Source organism: Oryza sativa, chromosome 11 (genome assembly GCF_034140825.1).
Source record: "Oryza sativa Japonica Group chromosome 11, ASM3414082v1".
Taxonomy (NCBI): domain Eukaryota; kingdom Viridiplantae; phylum Streptophyta; class Magnoliopsida; order Poales; family Poaceae; genus Oryza; species Oryza sativa.
Window position 1 is genome coordinate 26,838,376 of NC_089045.1, and position 11,563 is coordinate 26,849,938.

The following is an 11,563-nucleotide window of genomic DNA, read 5'->3' on the forward strand; positions in this document are numbered from 1 at the left end:
TCGGAAGGACCTTTTAGGATTTACAAGTCTGTTTCTAAGGGAGCTTATATGTTGCAAGGGCTTGATAGAGAAGTTTTTGGCAGAGCTCTTAATGGAAAGTATTTGAAAAAGTACTATCCAAGTGTTTGGATTAATTCGGCTGTGTTTTGCCGATACATGTTAGCTGATGTGTTGACATCGCCTTAAGATGGCCGATATGGGTTATATCACCCTTAGAATTTCTCTTATCACAATCGGTTGTGCTGTGCAGATGTTTTGTGACCGATTGTAATTTTGTCGATGTTTGTTATACATAACAAAATTAAGGGGGCAAAATATATTATATACATTACAAAATTATGGACTTCAAAACAAAATTTTATTTACAGAAGAGTTGATTACACCAGAATACATAATTGTTCATTCAGCTGATACAAGTTTATGGATGGCCGATATGACCCTTTGCCTAATTTGTTATATTTCTTCAATGGCTTGGGCATCGGCTGCATAATTTCCAGGGATTATCTTCATAGACTTGCTCATGTCGGCTAGATGCTTGATGGGGGATTTTAACTTGGACTTATGTTCTTCGATGGCTTTTGGGAGATCGGCAAGTATATGTTCCTCTAAAGCTAATTCAGCGTTGCAAGCCTCGAATTCAGCAAGCAGCTCAATCTTGCGATTCTTTAGCCGATCTATGTTGACCTGGATAGAACTTGGCCCAGAGATCATTCCATCAAGTTTAGCTTTTTCTTCGTTAATCGATTGCCGATTGACTTGGATGGTGGCTTCAAGTTCTTTTCGCTCTCGCCGATCGGCTATCCTTTGTCTTTCTCTCTCCAGTTTGAACCGATATTGCTCAAGAAAAACTACTGGAGAGATGGCTTCGGCTGTGATATCTGGAATCTGATCTTGGATTTCTCCAAATCTAGCTCTTATTGGACCATAGTCGACAACCAATGCATCTAGAGAGCTTTCGAGCCGATGAGCTATATCTTTGAGAATAGTTTTCAAGTCATCGGCTAGAGGAGCTTGGGCTTTGCTGGAGGTTTCCTCTTGTTCATCCATAAATTGCCTTATATCAAAGGAAAACATATCGGCTAAGGCCTGAAACGGAAAAGGATAAGATTGTTAGGTAATGAAAGGTTTAGATTAGCTGATGTGAACTTTAGTACAAGTGCTTACAGGGATGGCAGGAGCTAGCTGGTCTTCGACATGGTGGCTACCTTTAGCCGATGGTGTGTGTTCGCTCGATTCATGTTGGATGGGAGTTGGAGAACGAATTGGCTGAAAAGAAGAAATTGAGTTAAATGGGTTAATTGAAATTTAAGAAGAGTTTGAAAGGATGGATTACCAATGGAGGTGGTGCTGGTTTCTTTTTGGCAGCCAATTTCTTCTTCTACAAGGAAAAGAATTTAGTCAAAATCAGTAGGAAGAATTATAAAGAGATTAAGATTGCAAGTATATACCCAAGGCTGATAAGTCTGATGAATTGGAGTAGGTGGAGTTCTCTGAGGTACAGGGTGTTAGCTGCTGGTGTTTTCTCTATGGCTTCACTTAGATTGGCAGCTGCTTCATCGATAGCTTCTTCAATTTCTTCTTCATCCTGAAATTTTTCCACCTCTGAATCTATATTTAGCAGATCATCGGTTGCTGTGGCTTTGTGCTTCTTTATGGCTTTCTTCTTGGTAGCCGATGGAGCAACAGCCGATGGTTTGGCCCTTTTCCTTTTGCCAGTTTCAGAGGGAATCGGCTCACGTGTTTGCCCATGGAGTAGTGTGGCTATCTTGGGGGCATTGTAGCCGATTGTTGAAGGTGCCAATCCACCACCATTTGGCAAAATCCCTGCAGCATATTTGATGTTTGTTCCACTTTGACTGATACGGGGAGGAGAAGATTATGTGGTCTGCATTCAAAGAGGAAGAAGAGTTAAGACATTTTTGTTAAGAAAAACATCGGCTATCAATGAAGGTATTGACGAAAAGAAGCATTTTTTTACCTGTGGAACCATATCTGGGAACATATCGGTTAGGTACATAGAAGTCGATTGATGAAATAGGTGTTTCTTCCATTCTGCCTACCATCGGTCAAAAGTAGAGCTTCTCAGCATGGCCAACTCTCTATTCTCCATACTGCCTAGAGAAGGTCCTTGTATGCTTAATAATCGGTCCATCATCAGAGCCGATGTAATCTCCCCTCTAGTTTGGATCTTTTCTGTGAAGTACAGACCGATCGGCAGTTGACCCATTCCCATTTGTCTGGCAGCACTCATAGGGTAATATAACTCATATGAGATCTGAATATTTCTGCCTTGGTGGATGCCGACAGGGAGTATGCATGGAGAGATAGCTACTATAAAAACTTCCCTCAATTTCTCAAATTTTTCAGAGTTTATTTCATCAAGTCTGAAATCGGCTGGGAGTTCAAAATCTGCAAAGTATGCATAAGCAAACCAGCTTCTGGCATCTATTGGGAACCCATCATAACAATTGCTGAACCAATTCATGAAGGGTTCAGCCGACAGCTCTAATCCAGGATAAGTCGAAGTTGCCTCTCCAAAGGACATGCATCGCCGAGTTGTGATCTCATTGCCCTCATCGTCTGTGGTTGGCTCAATTGAGGGGAAATCGGCTTCAGACAGAGCAGGTCTCTTGGCAACTTTGATGGTGTGCAAGTTGAGCCAGATTTGCAAAAGCCACCAAGGGCCACCAATGCCGATTGCAGAGTTGACAGCAATTTTAGCTGATGCAGAATTCAGCATCTGTTAAAGATAGCCTATCAGATATTTGCCTAAAGGGAATTTCCTTTTGTTTACTAGGGCTTCGGCTATGTGTTGCCAGTTAGTGGTTGGGCCACAGCTTGGGCCACAAAACAGGAATTTTTCGAACCACATTAACAGAAAAGCTGCATGCTCCTTGGGGGTAACAGGGCTAGTTCCCATGTTGATGGTGATGAATCCAGTCCAACCTCCGATACTCCTAGTTTTGAAAGAAAATTGGTATTTGGTATTCATGCTGACTGGATTAGCTGATGATGATATATCAAACCTGGTGATCATGGTGATGTCCAGGAGACTTGGTGTCATTGGCCCTTGGTTGAACAGAAAGACATTTAAGGTGTTGGACCAAAAGTAATTGGCAGCCGATAGCCTGGGTTTATCTTTGGCCATATCGGCTATGGTAAGGGCCAAACATTGGGCGAGCCCTAATTCCTCCCAATGGCCTTGTTTGCTAGCCGATACTCTCATATCCCAGTTTGACTAAGACTTGACTGCCGATGGCCAAGATTTGAAGGTACCTTTCCAATGGCTTAAGCTGGGGTTGGTGAGCCTAAATGGGGTCCTGTTGGTTTCGGCATTTATGAACTGGGTAGGATCTATGTTGCCGATTGGGCCCAAGAAAAATCAGTTCGGATAAACTAGGCTTGGAATCGCAACTTGATGGGAAAGATGCTATAGTAGGGGAGAAGAAAAAGGAGCAAATTACAAAAGGAAAAACCAATCTGTAGCAAAAAGATAAAATTTAGCCGATGGGGATTACCTCAGGGAACTCCATCGCCAAAGCGCTTGAAGGAGTGCCGGAAGTCGACATCGCCGAGGTCGAGGTTGCCGCTAACAAAGGGGATCGCCTGTATGGTCACCGCCTCACCGGAGGGCTCGAGTGGATCGCCGGAGGGATCAAGAGCAGTTGTGGATAGAGCGGTGAAAACAGAAGTGACGGCGTGAAGATTTTCAAGCAACGGTTACTATTTAAAAAGTGGCGTGATAACGGTCGAAACGGAAATGAAACCCTAGATTGAATCGGAGATGATTTGAGCAAATCTGCAACATTCCAAAAATCGCGGATTTGGGGGGCATGTGTTAACGACCAAATTTAGTAAATAGTACATTGGATTCGAAGTTAGAACCGAAGCGGATTTGGAGGAGCCTTGCGGTTATCGAAACAGAGCATGAATCGGCTGCAAACTGAATCGGCTACGGTGTGCATCGGCTGAGACCGAATCGGACAAGGGAAGATGATATAGCCGATTCAGTTAGGGAGAAGGCAGGATCATTGTCGAATTCGATTGATGTGCTTCATGGGGATTGCCACATGCAGATTGAGTCCGAAGAAGGCAATTGTATCTATTAATTAGGATATTTTAATAATTTCCTTATAGATATTGTCGGTAAGAGTTTGTTTTAAGGAATTATCCTTATTTTGAGTTGTAATAGAGATAGGAGTCATGTCCGTGTTAACGACCAAATTTGGTAAATCACTCATTGGATTTGGGGTTAAAGCCGAAGCAAATTTGGAGGAAATCGACCCTATCTTCTAATAAATTTGCTTCGGTCTAGTAAAAAGTATCTCGAGTTACCGGTATCTCACGGTACCAAATCGTTTCCGATCATTGGATCTAGTTGGGCAGGATGCGCATTATTAGATCCAACGATCGGAAACGATTTAGTACCGTGAGCTACCGATACCTCGAGGTACTTTTTGTTGGACCGGAGCAAATCTCGTCTTGTAATGGCATCTTGGCCTCATCCTCGCATTGGCACTGTCACCAGCCTCTTCTGAGCCAGGGCTCCGACTCAACCTGTGGTCTGTCCATCGCAAAGAAGGCGGTGGTGGCTCACATGGTGAGGCGGGTGCATGCCAAAACCGCTGTGAATACGGAGGAGACGTCGATAAGTCGGGGCTAAGGTACAGGACTAATAAATCTAATAGTTAAAAATAATAGATCCACCTATTTACTTAAGTGAAAATTGACGGTCAGAATTTTTTTTCTCATAATTTCTGTGATTTCTCTAATTTATTATAGCATCACGTGATGGCTTAGGAGTGCACTAAGTTTTAGTATATAACTAGGAGGTACGTCTTATTTATGTTTGTGACTTTTTTTTACCAGAAAGATATAGTGGTAACTTTAACTTAAAATATTGTTTGTTAACAATTTAAATATATGATCTTTATCTTAGAAATGTTCACCAAGATCGTATATGTCTATAGTAGCTATCTGCACGGCCATATTGTTAATATCTTATAAAATTAGACAACCATATTTTCTTCTTTTGAACATGAATGTTTACATTTTTAAAATTAAATGTTGAATATCTATTATCCCAATAATCAATCACATATTCAGTCATTGAAACATTTAAATCAAAATTATATTCGATATGACAACTTAGTCCGGTATCACACTACTATGTTTTTTATTACTCATCATACCTTGTGAGTATTTTTCTTATTTATAAAAATAGAAAATATATATTTCAAACTAATTATTTGTAATGTTTTTTTACTGTCCATAAATAAATAAATGCGTAAGAAATCATATTTGGGCAACATAACCTTTTATATGAAAATATTGGGAACTGTACCTACACCTCCACTATTTTTTAAAAAGGCGGTCTTTTATGTAAACTTATTCTTTGAACATCTACTTGCTATGAGAGAATTTATGTGTTTTTTTACTTGTTCTTTAGTTGGATTGTTTAAATGAATTTGCAAAAATAATCCTTAAAAAATATGCGTTTGAATCAAATCATTGTCAATATTAAGTTTTTATGCCCTTAAACCTATACTATTATTTTAGTTGGCACTATCCTTAAACTTGTACATAGTCGTCACCACTAACCTCGAAGCCGCGCCTCCCTCAATCCCACCGCGGCATCGCTTTCCTCAACCTTTCTCAATGATGTTAGCACCGCTAGCCTGATGCTCACTTGTGGATATCTCTCTCAAGATCAAATGTGTTCGTAGCCATGGAACTCGAACGCCTTATTTAAAGTTTTCATAAATTTTATTGCCATTAGGATTTGATATTATGACTTTTCCTTCAAGTCTTATTTGATTATATTTTGATGTATCTAACCATGTGGTGAAATTTAAGGACTGGGTACTTAATTAATTTCTACATTATATAGTATGATAAAGGAGAGGTTTGCTTTTTTTTTTAATAATGGATCCATGGTTTTGGGACAGATTTTTTTTTTTAGAATTTACCAAGTTTTCTATTTTATTAGAGGTGACACGTGGTGGCTTGAGATTTTTTAAGGAATGCCACGTGACAAATTGAGAGCGTTTTTAGTATATAGTAGATAATACATAGATTTTAGGGGGCTCCTTTTTAATTAAGGCATAGCTTGTTGGCGATCAGCCCAAAGTCCACCGGCGAGGCTATGTGGAGAACATGAACAGTAAGGTGTTGAACACATGGATTTTGTGCAGCCTGTGCAAGCGCTGCTTTTCGGAATTTTTTTTTTAGAGAAGGGTATACGGCCATTGAAATAGGGAACTTAGTCCCGCAAGCAACCCAATCTGAAATTCGCTCCATAGGAGATTTGAACTCAGGACTTTAGAGTAATACTCAGGTCACTGTAACCACTAGGCTACATGCCCTTTCGTTCGGAATTTTCTTATGCAATATAAAGCAAAGGAGTACATGCAGATCATGGCCCAAGTGGCCTTAGAACTGGACGCAATCCACGCACACGACGTCTGCAAAACTAACTTAGCAAACCGTGGGCGAAGGAACTAGAAAACAGGAACTAAAACAGAAAATGGAAACGTACACACGCAGAATTATCCAACATATATATATATATATATATATGACCTAAACTTGCCTTCATGGGTCGAGTAGTACGTACGTCGTTGCTTTGTAACACATACACGATTTAATGTAAGCATGCGTAGTATCTTGTTTTTTAATTGGCTAAAGTTATTTAATTAACTAATTACACAGGAAAATGCCTCAGCAATGGGCTCAGCAACGGCAATAATGGGGGCAGTAACCACGCCTAGGACTGTGCGATTTAGATTTTTGCTCCCTGTCTTGCAGTAAAACGCAAAGTCGAAGCAGTTATTCCTCACAGTATCGTAGCTACCGAAGTCGTTGCAGGCTAGCATTTCGTTGGCGCGTCTCAAGACCGTCTCGGGGGGGTCTTCATCATCCATGGAGCAGGTGTGTTGAGCACCAATATTGGAACTCGCAGAGAACCACGAGGGCACTCCGTAGGCGAAGAGGCAAAGATTATCATCTCCCAGGAAGCAGTCAAGGCAGCAGCTGACGACGCCTTCTTTACCCTTAGCTTCAGCGCATTCCCGCTTCCGGCAGGTTTGAGCAGTCGAGGATAACGATGAAATTCTGAAGAAGAAGAGCGATGAAAGGCTGGTGGTGGACTGTTGGTGAAGTGGACTGTTGCATCACCGTTGGTGAAGTGGATGATCCTGTCGTCGCTTTCGTAGATTCCTGTACACTCAAATTAATATATATATAGCCAAAGAGCCTGATTGATTCGTGCGCTCATGACAAAACTAAACTAACCTCACCCTCTTAATAAATGTACGTATATGCTTCTTCCATTAAGGTGCGTGTATGGGACTAATAAAAACGATTGATCTTACCATGATGGGAGTAGACATTGCGCCAGGCGTAGATGTGATCGCCGGGCCTGAGCTGCCACCGATATATACGGCTCGAGAACACAGTCACCCCCCTATCCATAAGGAAAAATGTGCAAGCTACTAGAGAAATTAACCCAAGGAGAAATGATACAGCTTTCAATTGAGATCAAAGTTACATTTATAATGCTCATATTTATTCGGATGGCATATATTTGGATTCTGTAGAGGGAATACCTATATTATTTACGCAAAATCTATTGAGTGCGCCCAAGAATCTCTAGTGTGAAAAGAATTGCATATTTATCCACAGGACAACACCAAGTAGTCAACCATCATTACACTAGTCCTTTCTCTACACTGATCTTTTTATTTATATGAAACCTTTGACGATTTATAATTACATTGTAAATTCAAAACTTACACTGTAATTATATTGTAAGTTTTAATATTTAAACTGTAATTTGTTTGATGATCAATGTATAAGAGAATTAGTATTAAAAATAGTTAATTTATTATCTACATGGAGGAGGAGATAGGAGAGATAGAAGCACATATATGTATAGGAGATAGAGCAATCATATAGAGAAAAAATAATTGCAATTAATTTTAGCAATGATCAGGTCCATCTGAATCTTTCGCATAGAGAATACGCCATCATGAAATTGTATATAATGATCATGTTTATGATCGGATGGCATATTATTCGGATTCTGAATGATCTGTCCGAGGAGACTTATTATTCTTAAAGCACCTCTAACGTGAGGATTAAATCGAACCTAGCACGAAAATGTCGAACCAAATACATTGTGGGAGCTGAATCATGACATGAGTGACAGATATGGAGACGCAGGAGAGGCAGAGAATTTCTTCACTTGTGGGTCCCAGTGGGTCCCACAAAACGATCTGTACACTGTATAGATTGAACTGAAGCTTTGTTTCTTGGATGGACTGATCTGTACATTGTTGGACTGACATGTGGGGCCCACATGGGCCCCACCATTTTTTATTATTTTCTGTGTGAGACTAACATGTGGGTCCCACGAGTTTTATTATTTTTCCGGATCGAATTACCATGTAAGCGCCACGTCAGATGAAGACCGAGTCAAATTAGCCACGTAGGCGCCACGTCAGCCAAAACCGCCCTTAAAACCGCCGAGGGACCTAATTTGCACTGGTTTTGATAGTTGAAGGACCCGTTGTATCTGGTTTTCTGGTTGAGGGACGAAAATCGGATTCGTTGACAAGTTAAGGGACCTCAGATGAACTTATTCCTCCCCACTATAACCTTCAGGATGAAGCACACCAACAGCCTCCCTATCCACTAAAGTTCAAATTACATTCCTACCCGAGCTTCTTCATCTCTGGGCTGAGACCCAAGCTCACACAAGGAGAAGTCTATTAGATCTCCTCCATTCCTAGAATAAGTAAAATACAGGTTAAAGCCTCTAATATTAAAATGTGCAAACCTAAAAGTCGAATGGGGCTTGGAGAATTTTAAGTATATTTTCTCAAAGCCTAAAATGTGTAATTAAATTTTAGTGGAATTTTTAGAGATGTAAAAAAAAGAATACTAGAGAAATTAAGCGAAGGAAAAATGATACAACTTTCAATTGGGATGGAAATTATATTTATAATGATCATATTTATTCGGATGACATATACTCCCTCCATCTCAAATATTTGGGGTTTTGGATAGATATAATATATCCTAAATACAGACAGACAACTTACCCAGATCCGTAGTACTAGCAGATGTCCCATCCATCCAAAATCTCTTATATTTTAGGATTAAGGGATTATATGGATTCTGCAGAGAGAATACCTATATTTATGACACCGTATTTTCCAAAAATTAATTGAATCATTTTTACATTTTAAATTATCTACACTTACATAATAATTGTATGGTAAGTTTCAATATTTAAATGATAGTTTGTCTCATACTCAATATATAAGAGAATTAGGATTAAAAGTAATCTATTATCTACTTGAGGAAGAGATAGAAGCACACATACGTACAGGAGATGGAGCAATCATATAGAGAAAAAAATGATTGAAATTAAGTGAAAATTTTGACGCTATAGGCCTGGTTTAGTTCCCAAAATTTTTTCCTTAAAACATTACATCGAATCTTTGAACATATGGATGGAGCATTAAATATAGATAAAAATAAAAACTAATTGCACAGTTAGGAAGAAAATCGAGAGACAAATCTTTTGAGCCTAATTAGTCCATGATTAGCCATAAGTGCTACAGTTATCCCCATATGCTAATGACGGATTAATTACGGTCAAAAGATTCGTCTCGCGGTTTCCAGGCGAGTTATGAAATTAGTTTTTTCATTCGTGTCCGAAAACCCCTTCCGACATCTGGTCAAACATCCGATGTGACACCTAAAAATTTTCTTTTCACGAACTAAACAAGGCCATAATTTTAGCAAAATTGTTACGCAAATGTCGACCAGGTTCATCCGAGTCTTTCGTGTAGGGAATACGCCATCATGAAAGCTGTAAATAGTGATCATATTTATTCGGATTCTGAATGATCTAGCCGAGGAGACTTCTTATTCTTATCGCAAATAACTACTCCCTCCATCCCAATATATTAAAACCTAGGACCGGATGGGATATTTCTTAGTACTACGAATCTGGACAGGTACTAGGAAATGTTGGTACTAGGAAATGTTCCATCCGATTCTAGTTTTAATATATTGGGACGGAGGGAGTAACCTCCTCTTATCTGTTGAGGAATGGCAAGCCAACAGCTGTCGTCCGCTGCTTTGCATCATTGTTGCGTTTTTCCAAAAGAAAAAATGGACGCCCACTGATGGGACGTGACGCCACTCATCCGTGGCATATGCTGCATGCTTCCTCTCCACCCTGATTTTTTTTTAATCTAACCTAACCACATGCAAACCTTCTAATTCCAAATGTGAACACGTATTATGCTGAATTATGTTTCTAATCAAACTAGCTAGCAGGCATAAAGCAAATGATCCCATTAACATGTTTCGCTAGTATTACAATAGCCCTTGCGGATGCGGCTTCTATGTGAAACAAATCAAGATTATTAGCATATATTATGATTTTGACGATCCAAGCAAATGGATATTGTAATCGAGCTTATCGCTACAGTTGCAATTTCCAAAAAGAAAACAGCATTTAAGTCAAGCAATATTTTTTTTGATTAGGACAGAAAAAAGACGAAGAAAGCTCGAGACCGACGGCCTAATGGCACGGTGCCATATCTTCTAATAAATTTACTTCGGTATAGTAAAAAGTATCTCGAGTTACCGGTACCTCACGGTACTAAATCGTTTCCGATCATTGAATCTAGTTGGGCAGGATGCGCATTATTAGATCCAACGATCGGAAACGATTTATTACCGTGAGTTACCGATACCTCGAGGTACTTTTTGTTGGACCGGAGCAAATCTCGTCTTGTAATGGCATATTGGCCTCATCCTCGCATTGGCACTGTCACCAGCCTCTTCTGAGCCAGGGCTCCGACTCAACCTGTGGTCTGTCCATCGCAAAGAAGGCGGTGGTGGCTCACATGGTGAGGCGGGTGCATGCCAAAACCGCTGTGCCTACAGAGGAGACGTCGATAAGTCGGGGCTAAGGTACAGGACTAATAAATCTAATAGTTAAAACTAATAGATCCACCTATTTACTTAAGTGAAAATTGACGGTCAGAATTTTTTTTCTCATAATTTCTGTGATTTCTCTAATTTATTATAGCATCACGTAATGGCTTAGGAGTGCACTAAGTTTTAGTATATAACTAGGAGGTAGTCCGTGAATATGTGCAGGCGTCTTATTTATGTTTGTGACTTTTTTTTACCAGAAAGATATAGTGGTAACTTTAACTTAAAATATTGTTTGTTAACAATTTAAATATATGATCTTTATCTTAGAAATGTTCACCAAGATCGTATATGTCTATAGTAGCTATCTGCACGGCCATATTGTTAATATCTTATAAAATTAGACAACCATATTTTCTTCTTTTGAACATGAATGTTTACATTGTAAATTCAAAACTTACACTGTAATTATATTGTAAGTTTTAATATTTAAACTGTAATTTGTTTGATGATCAATGTATAAGAGAATTAGTATTAAAAATAGTTAATTTATTATCTACATGGAGGAGGAGATAGGAGAGATAGAAGCACATATATGTATAGG

The 11,563-nt window shown here is 39.4% G+C and overlaps 1 protein-coding gene and 1 pseudogene across 1 annotated transcript; both read right to left on the bottom strand.

Moving 5' to 3' along the window:
* Nucleotides 1-453: 453 nt before the first annotated feature.
* Nucleotides 454-3,569, bottom strand: LOC136354225 (uncharacterized). The gene is made up of 4 exons (XM_066305915.1): nucleotides 3,519-3,569; nucleotides 1,334-1,378; nucleotides 1,165-1,266; nucleotides 454-1,086 (listed from the first exon to the last, which is right to left on the bottom strand). The coding sequence occupies exons 1-4, from the start codon at nucleotides 3,567-3,569 to the stop codon at nucleotides 454-456; spliced, it is 831 nt and encodes a 276-aa protein (XP_066162012.1).
* Nucleotides 3,570-6,548: 2,979 nt separating this feature from the next.
* Nucleotides 6,549-7,518, bottom strand: LOC107279465 (protein LEAD-SENSITIVE 1-like; annotated as a pseudogene).
* Between the last annotated feature and the right edge of the window lie 4,045 nt (nucleotides 7,519-11,563).

Excerpts from the sequence above, each read along its gene's own strand:
- LOC136354225 (XM_066305915.1), bottom strand. The coding sequence starts at position 3,569 with ATGTCGACTTCCGGCACTCCTTCAAGCGCTTTGGCGATGGAGTTCCCT. Across the intron at positions 1,379-3,518 it reads TGGCGATGGAGTTCCCTGAG|AAGAAGAAATTGGCTGCCAA; the intron begins GTAATCCCCATC and ends TTTTCCTTGTAG. Across the intron at positions 1,087-1,164 it reads AGCTAGCTCCTGCCATCCCT|GCCTTAGCCGATATGTTTTC; the intron begins GTAAGCACTTGT and ends TTTCCGTTTCAG.